We start from the raw sequence: 17,765 nt of genomic DNA, 5'->3' as shown, positions 1-17,765 counted from the left end.
TTTCAGTGCTACATAAAAACATACAAACTAAAAATGACTTTTGCCTCCTCAAAATGGCTGAAGACCTGCATCTGTGATAAGCTGAAGTTCCTCATGGAATGTTATCCATGTTTCGCTCCAGATACAGGGCACCACACATAGATAAACTGCATAATTCTCTCAGAAGTAGTAATAGATCTTCCTTCCACAGTGTAGCGTTATCTGCCTCGGGAAATAAGCTGAGCAGGAGCTCTTCCCCCATGGAAATGGAAGCCACGGGGCAAGTGTTACAGGCTCCAGCTCAATGCAGGGTGATTGTATCAAAGAAATGTCAGTTAGCATTGGTGCCATTAGTACAAAATGTCTTGGCTTCCTTGATATATGGTGCACCGAGGGATGTGCATCGTGCACTGATGGATGTATTTGATGTATGGTGCACCAATGAATGCATCAACAGGTAAGGCATTGGATGCATAAGATGCATCAGTCCACTCTAGGCCAGTTACTGACCAGTTTAACTTATCTACAGCCCATAATTACCACAGCCTGTTACACTCCTGTACTTACCAATGCGGCACTGAGCCACCGACTATCTTCGCGGCACGGAGTTGCAGTCAGCTGTCTTCCTTCACCACGGCAGGAGCCGCGGACTTTGGTAATCCTCTCTTGCTCGGCTGGCCCTACCGCCATGCTCTAATGCGGCTGGAACCGCCGCCGATGCTCTTTCCATCTTCGCGGCCCGGAGGCCACAGTCCCCGGGCTTTCCTGGTGGCTGGAGCCGCCCTCGGTCTTTCCTGCAGTGGCAGGAGCTGCTGCTGACGTCGGGGCCTGCTCCACAGCCCAGCTCTACTCCATCTCCTCGGCGTCTGTGCAGGGCCGCTGTCCAGGGTCCTGCACTTCCTGTTCCTGTCTTCCTAAGGCACGGGCCGTGCCTCCTTCAGTGATTTAAAGGGCCAGCCTTCTGGCCCCACCTGGACTCCTCCCTGGGTGTTTTCTGATCTTCAACCCTATATAAGGGCCCAGCTTCCAGTCCTTAGTTGCCTTCGCAAGGAGTTAGTTCCTCTCAAGGACTTCTCGCCTTCACTCCTGCTGGTATTTCCTGTTCTTCGTGGGATCCCTCATCGTTCTTCATGTTCCTGGTCTCTTCTGGATATCCCTTGTCTTCTCCTGATGTTCCATGGTTTTCCTGATGTTGTATGATGTTCCTGATGTTCCCTGCTGATGCCTCATCTCCGCTTCTGCTTCCTGGATCCATGGTTCCTCATTGCTACCTCTTCTGACATGCCTTGTCGTGTCTCGTCACCTCGTGGCATGAGCCTGTCTTCTCGTCTGCAGTGCAAGCCTCCGGAGGGTCATACTTGCCTGAAGCCAAGTCTCGCCTTGGTCCCCTGTCTTATGCCTGTAGCCAAGTCTCGTCTTGGTCCCTTGCCCTGAATCTCATCTCGGCCCTTGGATGTTCTTGTGGCTGCTCCATCCATGCTTAAGACTCTGACTGAACCTCTCCTTTCCAGAGTGGTCTGTGACTAACCATGAGCGGCTGTGTAGGGCGCGTCTCGATGAAGGCTTCTACCGAATCTTCACCATGTTCCGGTTTCATCTTCTACAAATTCGTCTGGAGTCTGCTTCGCACTCAAGTGTGGTCTGCAACCAGTCCCATGGGTCCGCCCTGTGGTGGGCTGTATAGGGTGTACTACATCGCAGCCTCAACCCAGTACTAGACTTGTTCTTGAACCTTGATCCTGAGTCTTCACGTCCCAAGCTTCTTATCTGTGTCTTCACGTCTCCAAGTTCCTTATCTTGAGTCTTCATGTTCCAGAGCCTTCGTCTGCCCTCGTCTCCTGTCCGGCCTGCTGCCTTTGCTGTTCCCAGCGGCAGGTCCGAAAGGGCTTGGAGTAGTCGGAGGACCACTCAGAGACCAACCTTGCGTGGTTGGTCTCACTGAGGCTGTGCAGATCGGCAGGGGCCTGGCTTCCTGGTCTCAGCCCAGGCTCGGATATGTCTCACCAGCCTCGGTTCTGCCTTGGAGTCCTCTGGGATTGTGCCGAGGTCCAAGGGCACACAATCTTCTTGGAAATGGGACCGTTATCCTAGCGCTCCCTAACAGATTGCGAAGGCCTCTGAGCTTCCCATGCTCAAGGTCTCCATCTTCCCCAACACAGCCCTCATTCCTTCTAAACTGATAGAGGGCTTCTGATTACAGACTCCAGCTCCAGTATGCTTCATACTGTTTCCTCAAAAAAAAAAGAAAAAAAGAAAAAGTGAAACCTCCTATTGAGGTACAGGAACCTACCCTTGTCCTCAGAGAGAATGTTTCGCCAGATCAGAGGAAGGGTCAGTCATTCAACCAAACTGCAGATCTAGCCTGAAATTTCTTTGCTTCATTTAAAGAGACAAAGAATAATCCAGCTGCTGCTCTTCCATATTGCTGCAGTGATCCCTCAGATCCCTTAGAACTGGATTCTCCATAGTTATCTCTGTTAAATGTGAACCGGAGTGATATGTATTGTATACAGGAACTTCCGGGATATAAAAACCAAAAATAAATAAATAAATAAAATAAATAAGTCACTTTTTAAGAACTGCCACATGATATGGTATTGAATTGTCCATGCGTTTTGCCCATGTTAAGTACACTTAATGCAAATAAATGGTTTTTGAAAATTGCTATGATAGTTTGTTATATTCACATGTGTAACTCCTTTGAAAATTCACCTGTTAGTTTCAAAGACTCCCTGCTTAGAAATCTTTGTGTCCCTCCAGATATCGGATGCCCCATCAGAGCCAGTGATTCTCTGTCTACAACATTCTAAACTGTTTGCAGATGAGAATGTGGAAACACCTAACGCTGGCATTTCTATGACTACAAAGCTGAATCTCAAATGCAGAGCCCCAAATCTCTGTGATTCGGAGTTGTCCAACTGCCGCACCAGTCATTGTTTGGTCTGCACTGAATAAGGCTGCTAGACCTTCTTGGCAAGGATGAATGCCAAAGCTCCATGCTTACTGCCCATATCTCTACACACCAGTTTCATATAGTGCAATATCTTCCCGTCTGTATTCAAAATCCAAAGGTATTTCTGAAATATGTGGAAGGTGGTTATTATTGCCCACAACCACTTTTGAAGGCAGAAGTTTGCATTTGTCACTTTCTCCATTCCCTGTCTACAAACTGCATCTCTTTCTCACGCATCAGCTTCGATTGGAGCTCAGCATGTGACATGACTCAGTGTAATTAGCATCCAAGATAATGTCCTTGAGAGGTCGCTGGACATATCTGGTCTCTGTAACTACTGAAGAAACAGAATGTAACAGTCCAACCCTATCAAGGGTCCCCGAGCACCTTTTACACTTACCAGTGGTCATACTTTCATAAGAGTCAATACCAGCCTTTTTCAGCAGTACTACCTACTGCCTCGTAAGGTCCAACATTAGCAACCAGCCATAACCCAATAGTGAGTGCTGTCAGCCTGTGGCTAAACAGGCCCAGCACATGCTGTTCAGAAGGGGGACAGGATACAAATCATCTTGGAGGCGTGGTGCCAGATAACCAAGGACTGCTAGGTCCTCCAAATTTTGGAGTCTGGATACAGTTTTAGCATTATGAAAGACGTGCCGCATTAGCCCCCAGCACACAGCCCCCCCCACCCACACATATGCACTTTCTGTGGGACTTGAATGTTGTCCTTCCTGTTATGCCGGTCAGCCGAGGAGGCCGACCGAGCCTACCCCTTCTGGCTGCGGTCCGATGCACTCCAGACCCCCGGGTCCTACCGCGACATCGAGGAGCCTACCCCTGCGACCGGGACGCTGTCATGGCAGAAGCCCCGCCTCCGACGTCCTCTAGATGCACGTGGCGAAGCCAGCCCTTTCTTAAAAGGGTCAGCGCGGGAAGGCCATTCAACAACCACAGGTCTCCGCCCCTTCCTGAGAGGTATAAATACACTGTAGCTTCTCCTTTCAGTTCGAGTTAGCAAGGATCGTGATTGGATGGAAAGCCTCCGGTCTGAGCTACTCTGCCGCTTCCTTGCTGCTGCTGGAAGTTCTCTCTGCCCTTCGGGGTATTTCTCTGACCTGGGTACCCGCTCCTCGGGGGCCCTTTTCTCTCTTTCAGGTGCCTATCTGAGATCAGGTACTCGCTCCTCGGTGCCTGTATTCAACTACTTCTGCCTGCTGGGATCTCCACCTATACAGCTACCAATTTACAGGTCGATACAGTTATGCCGCGTTAGAAAGAGTGCGGCAGTGCCAGGCGCACCCTCGTTCCCCGCACGCACAGTTCTCTTCACCTACCGCTCGAAACTCTCTTCAAATTGCATGCAAATGCATGCCGCGTCTGCGAAGCGTTAGGCGAAGGTTAGGCCCGCGCAACCCATTTTACTGTATAGAGCGCCTATACAGTATCCTGGGTGCGCGGGCCTAACGCTTCACGGCCACGCTGGTATCTGTCATTTCAAATGTTATTTCAAATGACATTTGAAATGACAGGTACCAGGAAGTGGACAGTTATGTTCTCCGATGCTCGGCAAACTTTCCCCCAGCCCCCGCTCACCTGCCCTGGCCGCGTCCGGTCTCCGGTGCAGCCCCAGTCCTGTCCCCTCCTCCCGAAGCAAAAAAAAAAAACCCTGAAAAAGTAGCAAGAGAGCGAGGGGAGAGACGGGCAATCCTAGGCTCGGGCCTGCTAGTCCCTTCTCCTCTCCTCCCGAAGCAGGGCGCGAAAAGCAGCCTTGCTCCGTGAGGAGGGGGGGGCAGTTTAAAGCGACGAAGCGACTTACTTTTGCAGCTCCCCCCCCGGACATCGGTGACGACCGCGGCTCCAGCCTCCAGCTGTCAGACAGACGCATCGCACGTGGGAAAGCGGCTCCTATGCGTGCAATTGGCTGCTCAAGACGTGACGTCACGACGTTTGGCGTCACAGCATGTGACGTCACGTCTTGAGCAGCCAATTGCACGCATAGGGGCCGCTTTCCCACGTGCGATGCGTCTGTCTGACAGCTGGAGGCTGGAGGCAGGAGCCGCGGTCGTCGCCGATGTCCGGAGGGGGGGGGCTGCAAAAGTAAGTCGCTTTGTCGCTTTAAACTGCCCCCCCCCCTCCTCCCGGAGCAAGGCTGCTTTTCGCGCCCTGCTTCGGGAGGAGAGAACAAGGGACTGGCAGGCCCGAGCGTAGGATTGCCCGTCTCTCCCCTCGCTCTCTTGCTACTTTTTTTTCGGGGTTTTTTTTTTTGCTTCGGGAGGAGGGGACAGGACTGGGGCTGCACCGGAGACTAGACGCGGCCAGGGTAGGTGAGCGGGGGCTGGGGGAAAGTTTGCCGTCTACCCTTACCCCTGCCTCTAACGCTCGGGTAAGGGTAGGCGGTAAGTTAGCAGGGTAAACGCGTGGCAAAACGGCAGGGTAAAAAAGCGATAGTCGGGGCGCGCGTTACTGTATGGGAGGGAATAGCTAATTCGCTCGTTTACATTTAATATACATGCCGCGGGCGGAAGGGGTCACCCGGGGATTTTAAGAGGCGATAGGGATGAGTTAAAGGGGATAGTGTATCGCGGGAAGGGCTAACGCGGCCGGAAAGTGAGTAGAAGGCGAGTTAGGAGCAGGGTAACCGCGGTTGCACTTTACTGTATCGATCTGCAAGTGAGTAATCTAACATTCTCAGTCTGTCTCATCTACAGCTCTGCTGCACTGGGAACCTGCATCCGGATCACCCTATACTAGCTCTGTGAGATGGGTCCCCTCTGCCAAGGGTCCCTGGACTGCTACCTTTGGATCACCTCACTACTGCCACCTCTGGTGGTATACCTCAGCTGTACAATAAAAGACAAATCTCTGTGTTTGTGTGTCTCAAGTCTAGCCTAGTACTGTGGTTCCTCACGGGGCTCCTCCTGTGGGCGTGGTCATCTCCATAGTACCCAAGACTCCACGCAAACACCTCAAAACCATAACACTTCCTCAACTCATGGGGCCACCTTTCGGGCCACTGCAGAGAGATCTCTTTAGTTCTTGATATGGAAAGTAGCATTCCTTCCTGCAATTACCTCTGCTACAAGAGTCAGTAAGCTCCAAGCTCATATCTGCTACATGCCATACATTTAATTTTTCCATGAACAAGTAGTCCTTCACCTGAATTTTCTACTAAAGTTTGTCTCAGTTTTCCCATATCTATCTATTGTATTGTATACCTTACTTCTGAGAGCAAGTGTCTATGAAGGAGAAAGAAGACTCTTAATCTAAGGCATGAAGAGTTCATCTAGTATAAGAGAAGAACTCAACTGCATTGCTAGGCTTCGCATTTATTTGTTGCGTATGACATTAACAGACTTGGCGTCTTAAGTCGCATAACGTACATTGTCCACCTGGATAGTGGAATGTGTTCAGCACTGCTATACCTTACCAGGATTGTAGATCACAGTCTTAGTCGAAACTCATCAACTCTGAGCTCTACCTTATGTTGTTCATCTTAGAGTAGTTCCCTTTGAGTATGTTTGCAAAGCTGCAACTTGGTAATCAATTCATATCTTTATATCCCATTGCTGTCTGAATGACCTCTCAAGGACTTACAGTATTTTTGGACAAGCAGTTTTGTGTAACCTGTTCGCACAGTAGTCTACTCTCCACGGTGAAGTCTGTGTTGCTTATTCAGTAAATGCTCCACTGCAGTCCCCAGCTTGGAACTCCCCAAATATTATGGCTAATTTAGCCTGATTATCAATGGAAAAAGTAATTTTCCTCCCCAAGCTGTACTGATTGGCTGTTTCCCCACTGGAGGGAAACAGGCATAGCCGGGGGTGGGCCAGGAAGCCTGTGCCCTCTCACTTTTTTGTTCAGCGCCCCCACCCCTAGCAGCAGGGTCAAATCCCATTTGAGTCTGCCCATTAAATGTGCAGGAGTTAGAGGGTGTGGAAGCATTGGAATCACTGCCAATCGATGAGCTTTTTAATTCCCACAGGGGAAAAAAGATCTAGAAGGAAAAAAGGAGGGAGGTAATGGAGGAGAAATTCGAGAAATTAATAAGGAGACCCCATTGTTAAATCTGACAGAGTTGCTAGAAACTTCAGATTCTATTTTAGCTGAACCAAGTACCATGATAGTAACATTTGTACTGGAAATGGATAGGGATTGGATATTTAAATTGTTTTTTAAATACAGATTGCATACATTTTTGAATATGCAGGTGAGGATCTATCCCGATGTGTCAAGAAACACACAAAGGAAAATAAAACAATTTTTGATTTTAAGATCACAGGTCCAGCAGATAGGAACGAATGTCTTATTGAAATTTCCCTGTAGGGGACAAATTAGATATAAAGGGTCAACTTATCTCTTTTTCCTCCCAAAACAACTAGTTAAGTTCCTGTCCGATAAAGATAAAATACAAGAGGGGGTAAAGGAGTAAATGCCAGTTAGATCTGAGACCCCCTCTAATACACTGATACTATCTCTTATATAGAAATCTTCTCCTCTTAGCTGTTTGAAATGTAATGCTTATTAATTATAGTGTGATAACAATTGATTATTATGTGGATCCCTTAATAAGTAGTTAGTATAGAGGACCCCATTAATTTGAAGTATTATGTTTGTGATAGGGACACGATAGGGTTTGTCTAAACCTATGGTGTTATTATAATTATTTAAGGATGGTATTGATACTTCATTGTTTCTATGTCTAACGTGTTTCTTGGTATGTGAATTTAATTAAAATTTCAATAAAAAGAATAATGAAAAAACCCCCCATTAAATAGATCCTATGCTTCTAATGCTGGTAATAAGCAGTGGCTATTCCTCAAGTCACCTGATTAATAGAAGTTTATGGACTTTCTCCTCCAGGAACTTGTCCAAACCTTTTTTTAAACCCAGCTACACTAACTGCATTAACCACATCATCTGTCCTTGTACTTTATACTTTCCACAAGCCCTTTCCAGTGTTGTTTGGAATATTATGGTTTTTAGGATACTTTTTATTCAGTTCATATATGCTTTTGCTGTGGTGCATACCTCAAATCCGGTGATGGCTATCTGGTGCATAGAGTCATTAACTGACTTGATGATATCCTGCACTGTGGCCAGAGCTTCTTCCAGTTCAGCCGTACCTTCGGAATTCTTGCTGTATTTTAACATTTCCTGTTAGAAACATGAAATATACTAATTATGATATGCTCATTCTAAGGCATTGCATATGCAAATTCCATTTGATTAATATCGTGAAACCAAATCTGCTTGTAACTCCTTGAAATACTAAGGTGTATTAAGGCTCTCTTTTTTTTTATGAAGGAGACTGTTTCTGTTTATTCAAGCTTTATCGAGCAAAATAGGAGATGCAAAGAACACTATGCAGGCAGTTCAGATGAAAAGGAACTCATATTTAAAAAAAAAAAAAAAAAAGACACCAGTACAAGAATAGAAACGAACGAGATTTACTTAAGCTGAAAGAGCACTTGTTTTAGAAAATTTGGAGGGAGGAAAGGCTATAACTTTTTTTTTCAAAATCCTACATTTTTAGATACATGGCTCATTTGAAGAAAAGAAATCCTACTTGAATATCCAGTTAAGGCCTTTATTTGGACTGGCTTGACAGCCTGGTTCATTTTAACTTGACATTAGGCCAGATTTGATACCATGCAGCAGGTGAAAATGGTTAATTTGGGATTTTTAAAGATGTAGGATATAAAATATTTTTTGTTCTCAGTTTGAATCATATGGAATAGGAATTTTGTCTGACTTTTCAATTACCATCCCATTAATCCTCATACAGTCTGCACCTTGCTTCCCAGATTTCAAATGCGATTGATTTTTGTCAGTTGATATATGCTTTGTTACATGATGAATATTTTATTAATATCAATTGTATTTCATTAATTCCCTGTGCATTCAGTAAAAAGTTAAGAACATTCAACTGATGGGGAAATCCTGAATAGCCTCAGGACAATTATGCTTGAGTCAGCTGGAAAAGCCTGGAGCCCTGATTAGAAAAAAGATTTTGTGCAGATAATGTTAAATAAAATGGAACACACAGCTGATAATGCAGCCATGGAACATCCATGTCAATATAGAAGGCTTGCGTGTTCCCTTAATAGAATACTTGTTTCACGAATGCTCTCAAAGTTCTTGCTATGTGTTAGTCTTTTAACCAACCACTTGTTTTGTTTCTCTTGTGCCACTGACAAGGCTGATGTTGCACTGCAGGATTATGAAACAGAATCAGTTCGTAGAGATGAAAATCAACTGTGTCTTAGACGAACCATAAACAAAGGGTTCTACTTTATTTAGAATGGATGAATGATTTTAAGAATGTTAGCTGTTTGTGTAAACCATTTAGAATTCAACAAGAAATGCAGATTTTCTGTGTTGTTTTTTCTTAGTTTTGTCTTATACTTTATATATAGCATTTAATACTGAGCTGAAAAGATAGCCAACCCAGAAATAATTCCCTAGCTGCAGTTAGGTGTAATTTGCTATATGCGTCATATTTGTTTTAGAATTTTTCAGTTCTTTGTTATCCTGTTAAAGTCAGAATTCGTTTAATGGGTTGCCTAGTGAAGAATAAGTACAATAGCTTTCCTCTGGATGTTACATTACTCTAACAAGCATGGACAGGTTTGTTTACCCTTCAGCCATTAATAGTCTATCAATCTTTTCATCTTTGGAAAGTGTCATGGATGCAAAGAGAGCTGCTGGAGAAATGGAATAAAGCCAATAGATGGACAAATATGATGGGGATGGGCTGGGGAGTAGGGGGTAGAGCTGGGTCAACCTGGAGCATGGAGGAGAATGCTGGGTTGAATCCAACTTATTCTCTAATGAAGTTTCAATGGGTGTCAGCTAGTAGACTTAGAAGTAGATCTTAAAAACATACGCGCGTGCGTACTTTTGTTCGCGCCACCGGATTATTAAAGATACGCTCGTAGCCGCACGTATCTTATAAAATCTAGGGTCAGCGCGTGCAAGGCTGCGCAAAATCGGCAGCCTGTGCGCGCTGAGCCGCGCAGCCTGCCTCCGTTCCCTCCGAGGCCGCTCTGAAATCAGAGCGGCCTCGGAGGGAACTTTCCTTCCGCATCCCCCCACCTTCCCACACCTTCCCCTATCTACCCCACCCCCCAGCCCTACCTAAATCCCCCCTACCTTTGTTGGGCAAGTTACGCCTGCTTGAAGCAGGCGTAACTTGGGCGCGCCGCCTCGGCATCCTCTGGCACAGGCCGCAGTGCTGGGGGACTCGGGACCGCCCTCCCGGCCCACCCCCAAACCATCGCCACGCCCCCGGACCCGCCCCGGACTGCTCCCTGATCCCGGACACGCCCCCTCCCGCCCCTTTTACGAAGCCCCGGGACTTATGCGCGCGCCGGCGGCCTATGCAAAATAGGCGCACCAGCGCGCAGGGCTTTTAAAATCTGGCACCTTATTAATCACATATTCAAATCACATCTTCCAAATTGCAATTATTTTGAGGGGGTTTGCCTCATTTAAGGGCTATGCCTTCTCCACCTCATCAGTGTTCACAGGCTTTAATTTCATCACTCTAATAAATTGCTTAATTATTGGAATGGCCTTAGGAGATTTTACACAAGTCTGAATATGACTAGCTATTGCCTATTGTAGGCCACTTTGGGAAAGGCATATTGTGTGCACATCAGCTGTAAAAGTAATGGCACAGACTATTACAATTCTAGTAATGACTGCAAGTTAGTTCATAGATATTATTGTGCTATATTCTTTTGATATACCTTCTTTTCTTTTTTAGTTTGTCATGAAAATGTTTTAAAAAATTTATCAGGCTAATTTTAAAACTAACGCAAGAACGCCCATACACGCACATATCAGTGCATGAGTGGAGATATGCTTGAATTTTAAATCATGCACGCACTTGCACGTGCATGATTTAAAATACATTTACCAAGAGTAAGTATGCTCCTAACTTTAAGAGCTTCTCAAGCAAACCTATTTTGCTTTTCTTCCATAGGACTTTGCAGGCTTTAATGTGCTTATGTAGGTGGATTTTAAAACATGCTCACTCAAGGGACATTCCAAGTTTTTTTTCCAGTTAGTCCACCAGTTTACCCAGTCAGTATCAAGGTCATCCAGACCACTCTGGTTCTTCATCCTGCATGCCTCCCTGTTGACCTGGACTAATCATCTTATTCTGTAAGCCCAAAAACGCGAGATCTGCAGACTTGCTCCTCCTCAGGAGCAGCAGTAAATATATGCGGCTAATACGTTGCAAATAAGTTTCTGTGTGCTGTGGCCTTTGGTTTTAAAATAAGAAAATATGTGCGAAATATCTCTGCCCCAAAACGTCCATGCCTTGTCTTGTTTCTGCCCTTTTATTTTTTGCCCACACAAATATATGCGCATAAATTGCAGCTTTTAAAATCCGTATTGCTGATGCGTGGACCAGATATGTGCGTAGGTGGGCATTTTAGCATGAGCAATGCTTTTAAAATCGACCCCTAACATTTTTTAAAAGCTAAGGGGTAGATTTTCAGACCGCGCGAATAGGCATACTTTTGCTGGCGCATCAGGCGCAAGCAAAAGTACGCGGGATTTTAGTAGATACGCGCGTAGCCGCGCAAATCCTGGATCGGCGCGCGCAAGGCTATCGATTTTGTATAGCCGGCGCGCGCCGAGCCGCGCAGCCTACCCCCATTCCCTCCGAGGCTGCTCTGAAATCGGAGCGGCCTCGGAGGGAATCCTCTAACGCCCTCCCCTCACCTTCCCCTCCCTTCCTCTACCTAACCCACCCGCCCGGCCCTGTCTAAACCCCCTCCTTACCTTTGTCGGGGGATTTACGCCTCCCTCTGGGAGGCGTAAATCCCGCACGCCAGCGGGCCGCTAGCACGCCGGGACGCGACCTGGGGGCGGGTCCTGAGGGTGCGGCCACGCCCCCGGACCGCCCTGGGCCGTAACCACACCCCGGGCCCGCCCCCAAAACGCTGCCGACATGCCCCCTAAACGCCGCACGGCTCGGGCCCGCCCCCTGACACGCCCCTGACACGCCCCCTCGGAAAACCCCGGGACTTACGCGAGTCCCGGGGTCTGCGCGCGCTGGTAGGCCTATTGAACATAGGCGCACCGGCGCGCAGGGCCCTGCTCGCCTAAATCCGCCCGGATTTAGGCGAGCAGGGCTCTGAAAATCCGCCCCTAAATATTTGTATATTCAGTGTATGATCAATGGGCGCATGTAATTTACATAGCAAAATTGTATAGCAGAAAATGATGATGCAGATATTCGAGCAAGTTGGGTTTTTTTTCCCTGACACATAAAATGTTTTCTGTGTGGGAAATTTTGTGTGGCTTAGGAGAGTTTTGCATTGGGCACAGTACATTTTCAGAATCATTCTTCAATTCATTAATAATCATAGGATCTGTTGCAAACACCAGAGGAAGTAACCAATATCTCTTGTCCTCTTTTGCATGCACACTATTTGCACCCCTCCCCTTTCCTCAGTGGAAGATGTCCACTTTGCTTCTTCCGTTGTCATGTGTCTCGGAAGTGATCTGTTCATTTTTTGTCTCCATATAACCTGCCAACTGTGTTCACTTCATAAAGATGTTTTAAGAAACCCAAGCGTTTGTGCCTGTTCATAGCAAGTTCTAGACACATCATTAGGGTTGGGACTGAAAGCACAGTAACAGTGGGAGGTGGCCTTATGAAAGGAGTTACTCTGCTATAGTTCTTTTAAATAATGGCTAAAATTACAGCACTGTATTCCCATTCATGTGTAGATTTAGTTCTTTACAATAACTTGAATGTCTTTTGGCATATCTGTCATTCTTGAAGTCCTTTAAATTCCTAACCATAGTATATTTGCCTTTACTTATCTGCTTTTTAATCTCCTACGGAACTGGTCTGACTTGATTTGATTCTACTTTTTGATCACTTTTTCAGAAGACTCTAGTTTTTCCTGTTACTTCTTTAACTCTTATATTACAACTTTTTTTCTCTGTGGACAACCTAAAGCCATTTTTATTTCACTGATCAATTTGCAGGAATTTACTTCATCCAAGACTTTGACAAAATCTTCATTATTTCTTTGTATTAGCCTACTATAGACCAGTGTAAACATAAACTTTATAGTTTATGATGGAGCCAGCCACATTTTTTACAGCTTAGAATATAGAATTTCAGTTGCTGTTACTATTTATTTTGGTGCATTCTCTTAATGAGTTTTGACAGTGCTTTATATTTTTGCTTTATATTTTTGCTTTATAGCATTTTCTTTCTCATGGTTTGCTCTTTTTTTTTTTTTGTGGCACACCAAACTGATATCTCAATGGCTGGCTGCAGTAGGACTGCTTTGGGGCAGCATGCAGTTATTTTGCAGGGGGCTCTTCCTTCCCCTTCTTCCACCCTCACCGCACTATCCTTTTGTCTTCCTCCCTTGATCCTCCCTCTCATTCCTCTCCCTTGCCCTGCCTGTGCAATTCTTTCTGTCATTTACTTTCCTCTCCACCCATGATCTCCCCCCACTGTCTCTATTAAGAGGAGAGTAGAGCTGCTTTTTTTGTGTCTACTTTCTCCCCAGTCAGTCTTCATTCTGAAGTTTGAATACATGGTATCAGCAAGTAACGTGAGATAATGGGATCCTGTGTGCTCAAACTTCCTGGTGAAGTTGGCTGGTGAAAGAGGCAGAGGGTTGATGGCTAGAGGGAGGAGGGAAAGAACTGTGTTGGGGCTATTGCCACTACTGAAGGAAAATGCTGTAGCATATCAGGAACTTTGTCATTGCTTACCAGTTGCAACATGGAAACCTAGAAATGTGATGACAGAAAAAGATTGTGTAGGTTATCTAGTTCGTCTACACAGGCCAACAAATTCAGCTTTACAATCCCTACACTACCTCAGTGTTTATCCCATGCTTTCTTGAATTCAGATATTGTTTTAGTCTCCACCCCCTCCATGGGGAAGCAGTTCCATACATCTACTACCTACTTCCAAATCTAACCCCTTTCACCCTCATCCCATGACCACTCATTGTAGAGCCCCCTATTTGTTGAAAGAGGCTAGCCTTCTGTGCATGGAAACATTCGAGATATTTATATGTCTCTATCTTATCTCCCCTATCTTGCCTTTCCTCTAGAGTGTACATCTTTAGATCTTTGTCTGCCCCTATATGCTTTGGAAAAAAGACCACTGATCATTTTTAATAGCCATTCTCTGGAACAACTCCAACTGGTTTATATCCTTTTGAAGGGTGGATTCCAGAACTGTACACAGTATTTCAAATGAGGTCTTGCTAAGGACCTATACAGGGGCAATATCACCTCCCTTTTTCTGCTACCACTCCTCTCCCTTTGCAACCAAGCATCTTTCTGGCTTTTGCCATCAATTTATCCATCTGTTTGGACACCTTAAAATCATCAGGTACGATTACCACCCAGATCCTGCTCTACTTTTATGGTCAGAATTTCACTCAAATCTACTCTACCTCTCCCTTTTTGCATCCTGTACGCATAATTGCATTTTTTTTTTTTACTTTAAGTATTAGCTGTCAGATCCTAAATCATTCCTTGAGCTTTGCTAGAGCCCTCCTCATATTTTATACACCTTCCTGGCTACCTACCCTATTGGCAGATTTTGGTATCATCAGCAAAAAGACAAACCTTTCCTGACAACCTACCACAATGTTGCTGACGAAAATGTTGAAAAGAACCGATCCAAGGACCAGTTTAATGTGTGAAACTTCAAAAATAAAGCAGAGTTGCTTACCTGTAACAGGGGTTCTATGAGGACAGCAAGATGTCGATTCTCACAATCTGGTGACGTCATCTGACGGAGGCCGGCATGGAAAACTTATGTCAAAGTTTCTAGAACTTTGACTGAGCCTCTCTGAGCATGCTCCAGGATGCATTATACCATGCATCCACTCAGTCTTAATACATAGAATTAAGAAGAAAATAATAAAGAAACAAAACCCATAAAATGGAGACCCAACTCCTCAGGGAGGTGGGCCGGTCTCATGAGGACTGACATCCTGCTGTCCTCGAAGAACACCTGTTACAGGAAGCAACTCTGCTTTTTCCAAAAATAAGCAGGATGGCAGTCCTCACACGAGTGAATTCTTAGCTACAGGACACCCCCCCAACAAAAATGGGTGCAACAACAGCAAGGTTTTGTTGGTAATAGGAGGGGGGCAGCCTGAACAGAAATAATGGAACCTAGGTGAGGAGTTGGGTTGTAAACCTCAAACAAGTTCCGAAGGACAGATTGGCCAAACCTGCTGTCGCATCAGCCATGTGCGACAGCACATGGCTGATGCGACAGCAGGTTTGGCCAATAGGACAGTAATGCCAATAGGACAGTAATGTGATGTGAATGAGTGGACGGAACTCCATATCACAGCTCTGCAGATCTTTTCCATGGGGACTGCTCGCAAGTGGGCCACCAATGCTGCCATGGTTCTGACATGACCCCCAAGATGTAGTCTCACCTGGGCATAACAGAAGGAGATGCAGTCTGCTATCCAATTGGATAGTGTCTGTTTGGCAATAGCAACGCCCAACCTATTCCTACCAAAAGAAATTAAAAGTTGGGTGGACTGCCTATGGGCTTCTGTCTGCTCCAAGCAGAGCTCATTTGCCTTGGTGTGAATGAGGCCTAGGAAAAAACGTTGGCAGGACAATGGACTAATTAAGATGAAAATTTGACACCACTTTGGATAGGAACTTAAGGTGGTCTTGCGCACATACCCTATCATGAAAAAACTTAGTGTAAGGTGGATAAGTCGTTAAGGCATGGAACTCACTGATCCTGTGCACTGAAGTGACCACTGTTACGCGTGCTGTCTGCTGCAGACCCGCGGCACGGCCCCCTTACCTTTCTTCAGTGACTCCAGCCTCTGGTTCCTCCTCGCTGGCGGTGGTGGGCCATCAGCTCTGTCCTCCCCCAGTGCCTCCGGCTCTGCCACAATCCCCGGTGTTCCCAGTCCTGCTTCCACTTCTCGTCGGCCTCTCCGCGTGGCACGTGGAGAGATGCTGCTACTCACGCCGTGCCCCTTCCTAGGTGCCCGTGCACCACTGATTCTTAAGTAGGGACCGCGGCGGGAACCTAGCCGCGGTCCCGGATGATGACATCAACCAGGATGATGATTTCAATCAGGCTCTGCTTCCTAGCGTTGCCTTTGCAACAGGTTTCCACATTGGTTGAGTATTCGTTGCCTCCTAGAGATTTGCCTCATCCCTATGTTCCGGTTCCTCGTTGTTCCTGTTCCTATCTCTTCATTCCTACCCTGCTTCATGCTTCGGATTGACTACACGGACTTTGACTGCTTTGCCTGACTTTGCCATTGATCATCTCCAGCCCCAAACCTCTGCTTCGCCTGACTACGCTACTGCCTATCTCCAGACCCAGACCTCTGCTTCATCCGACTACACTACTGCCTATTCTCCAGACCCAGACCTCTGCTTCATCCGACTACACTACTGCCTATTCTCCAGACCCAGACTTCTGCTTCGTCCGACTACGCTACTGCCTATCTCCAGACTCAGACCTCTGCTTCGTCTGATACGCATTGCCTATCTCCAGACCCAGACCTCTGCTTCGTCTGACTACGCATTGCCTATCTCCAGACCCAGACCTCTGCTTTGTCCAACTATGCATTGCCTATCTCCAGACCCAGACCTCCGCTTTGCCTGACTAGCTCTTGACCATCTTCGTGATCAGACCTCTACCTTGCTTGACTACGCTCTTGACTATCTCCGTGATCAGACCTCAGCCTTGCTTGCCACTGCCTTCGGATTGCCGCCAGCCCTGACTCAAGCTTGCCCTTGGACGCCTCTCCAACTTACTCCCTGGATGTGGTTTCTTCAGGCTTTGGCCTGCTTTTGCTCGAGCACCCCCGTCTGCCTTTGTTCCATTGGCGCCCGAGTTTCCAGGACATTACCCAGTCTGGAGTAAGACTGTACCATCTCTCACCTGCTGTCTCTGGCCTGAACCAACTCCTACTGCAACTACAGACAGAGGCCCACCTAAGTCCTGCCGGCCCGGCACCCAAAGGCTCAACCCGCGGGGAACGAGGGCTGGTATAGGTGAAGCTTCATCGGCCTCTATCAGCCCACTCCGCCTGCCGATGGTGGGGACCTGTAGGTCCTTACCTACGGGTTGCATCAACCCCACGGGTCCATCTCTGTTGCAACAACCACCACCAAAAATATGACCTTCCAGGTCAGGTACCTCAGGTTACTGGAGAGCAGTGACTCAACATAGAAACATAGAAACATAGAAATGACGGCAGAAGAAGACCAAACGGCCCATCCAGTCTGCCCAGCAAGCTTCACACATTTTTTCTCTCATACTTATCTGTTTCTCTTAGCTCTTGGTTCTATTTACCTTCCTCCCCCACCATTGAAATATCTAGCTTGATTAGTTAGGGGTAGTAGGGGTAGTAACCGCCGCAATAAGCAAGCTACACCCATGCTTATTTGTTTTACCCAGACTATGTTATACAGTCCTTATTGGTTGTTTTTCTTCTCCCCTGCTGTTGAAGCAGGGAGCTATGCTGGAAATGCGTGATGTATCAGTCTTCTCCCATGCCGTTGAAGCAGAGAGCCATGCTGGATATGCATCGAAAGTGAAGTATCAGACACATTTGTTTGGGGTAGTAACCGCCGTAACAAGCCAGCTACTCCCCGCTTTGTGAGTGCGAACCCTTTTTTCTTCTCCCCTGTCGTTGAAGCAGAGAACTATGCTGTATGTGCATTGAAGGTGAAGTATCAGGCTTATTTGGTTTGGGGTAGTAACCGCCGTAACAAGCCAGCTACTCCCCTCTTTGTGAGTGTAAATCCATTTTTCCACATTTCCTCTTGC

General features: G+C 46.6%; 1 protein-coding gene across 1 annotated transcript in view; it reads right to left on the bottom strand.

Moving 5' to 3' along the window:
- MCF2L2 (MCF.2 cell line derived transforming sequence-like 2) overlaps positions 1 to 17,765 on the bottom strand; it is a 774,003-nt gene that overhangs the window by 173,164 nt on the left and 583,074 nt on the right. The window contains 1 exon segment of the mRNA XM_029615373.1: positions 7,964 to 8,089. Within this exon segment, the coding sequence (XP_029471233.1) occupies positions 7,964 to 8,089 (126 nt within the window).

The sequence above is a fragment of the Rhinatrema bivittatum genome, chromosome 9, assembly GCF_901001135.1.
Source record: "Rhinatrema bivittatum chromosome 9, aRhiBiv1.1, whole genome shotgun sequence".
Lineage (NCBI taxonomy): Eukaryota > Metazoa > Chordata > Amphibia > Gymnophiona > Rhinatrematidae > Rhinatrema > Rhinatrema bivittatum.
Note: the sequence above shows the minus strand (reverse complement) of the source record. Positions and strands in the feature narration are given on the sequence as shown.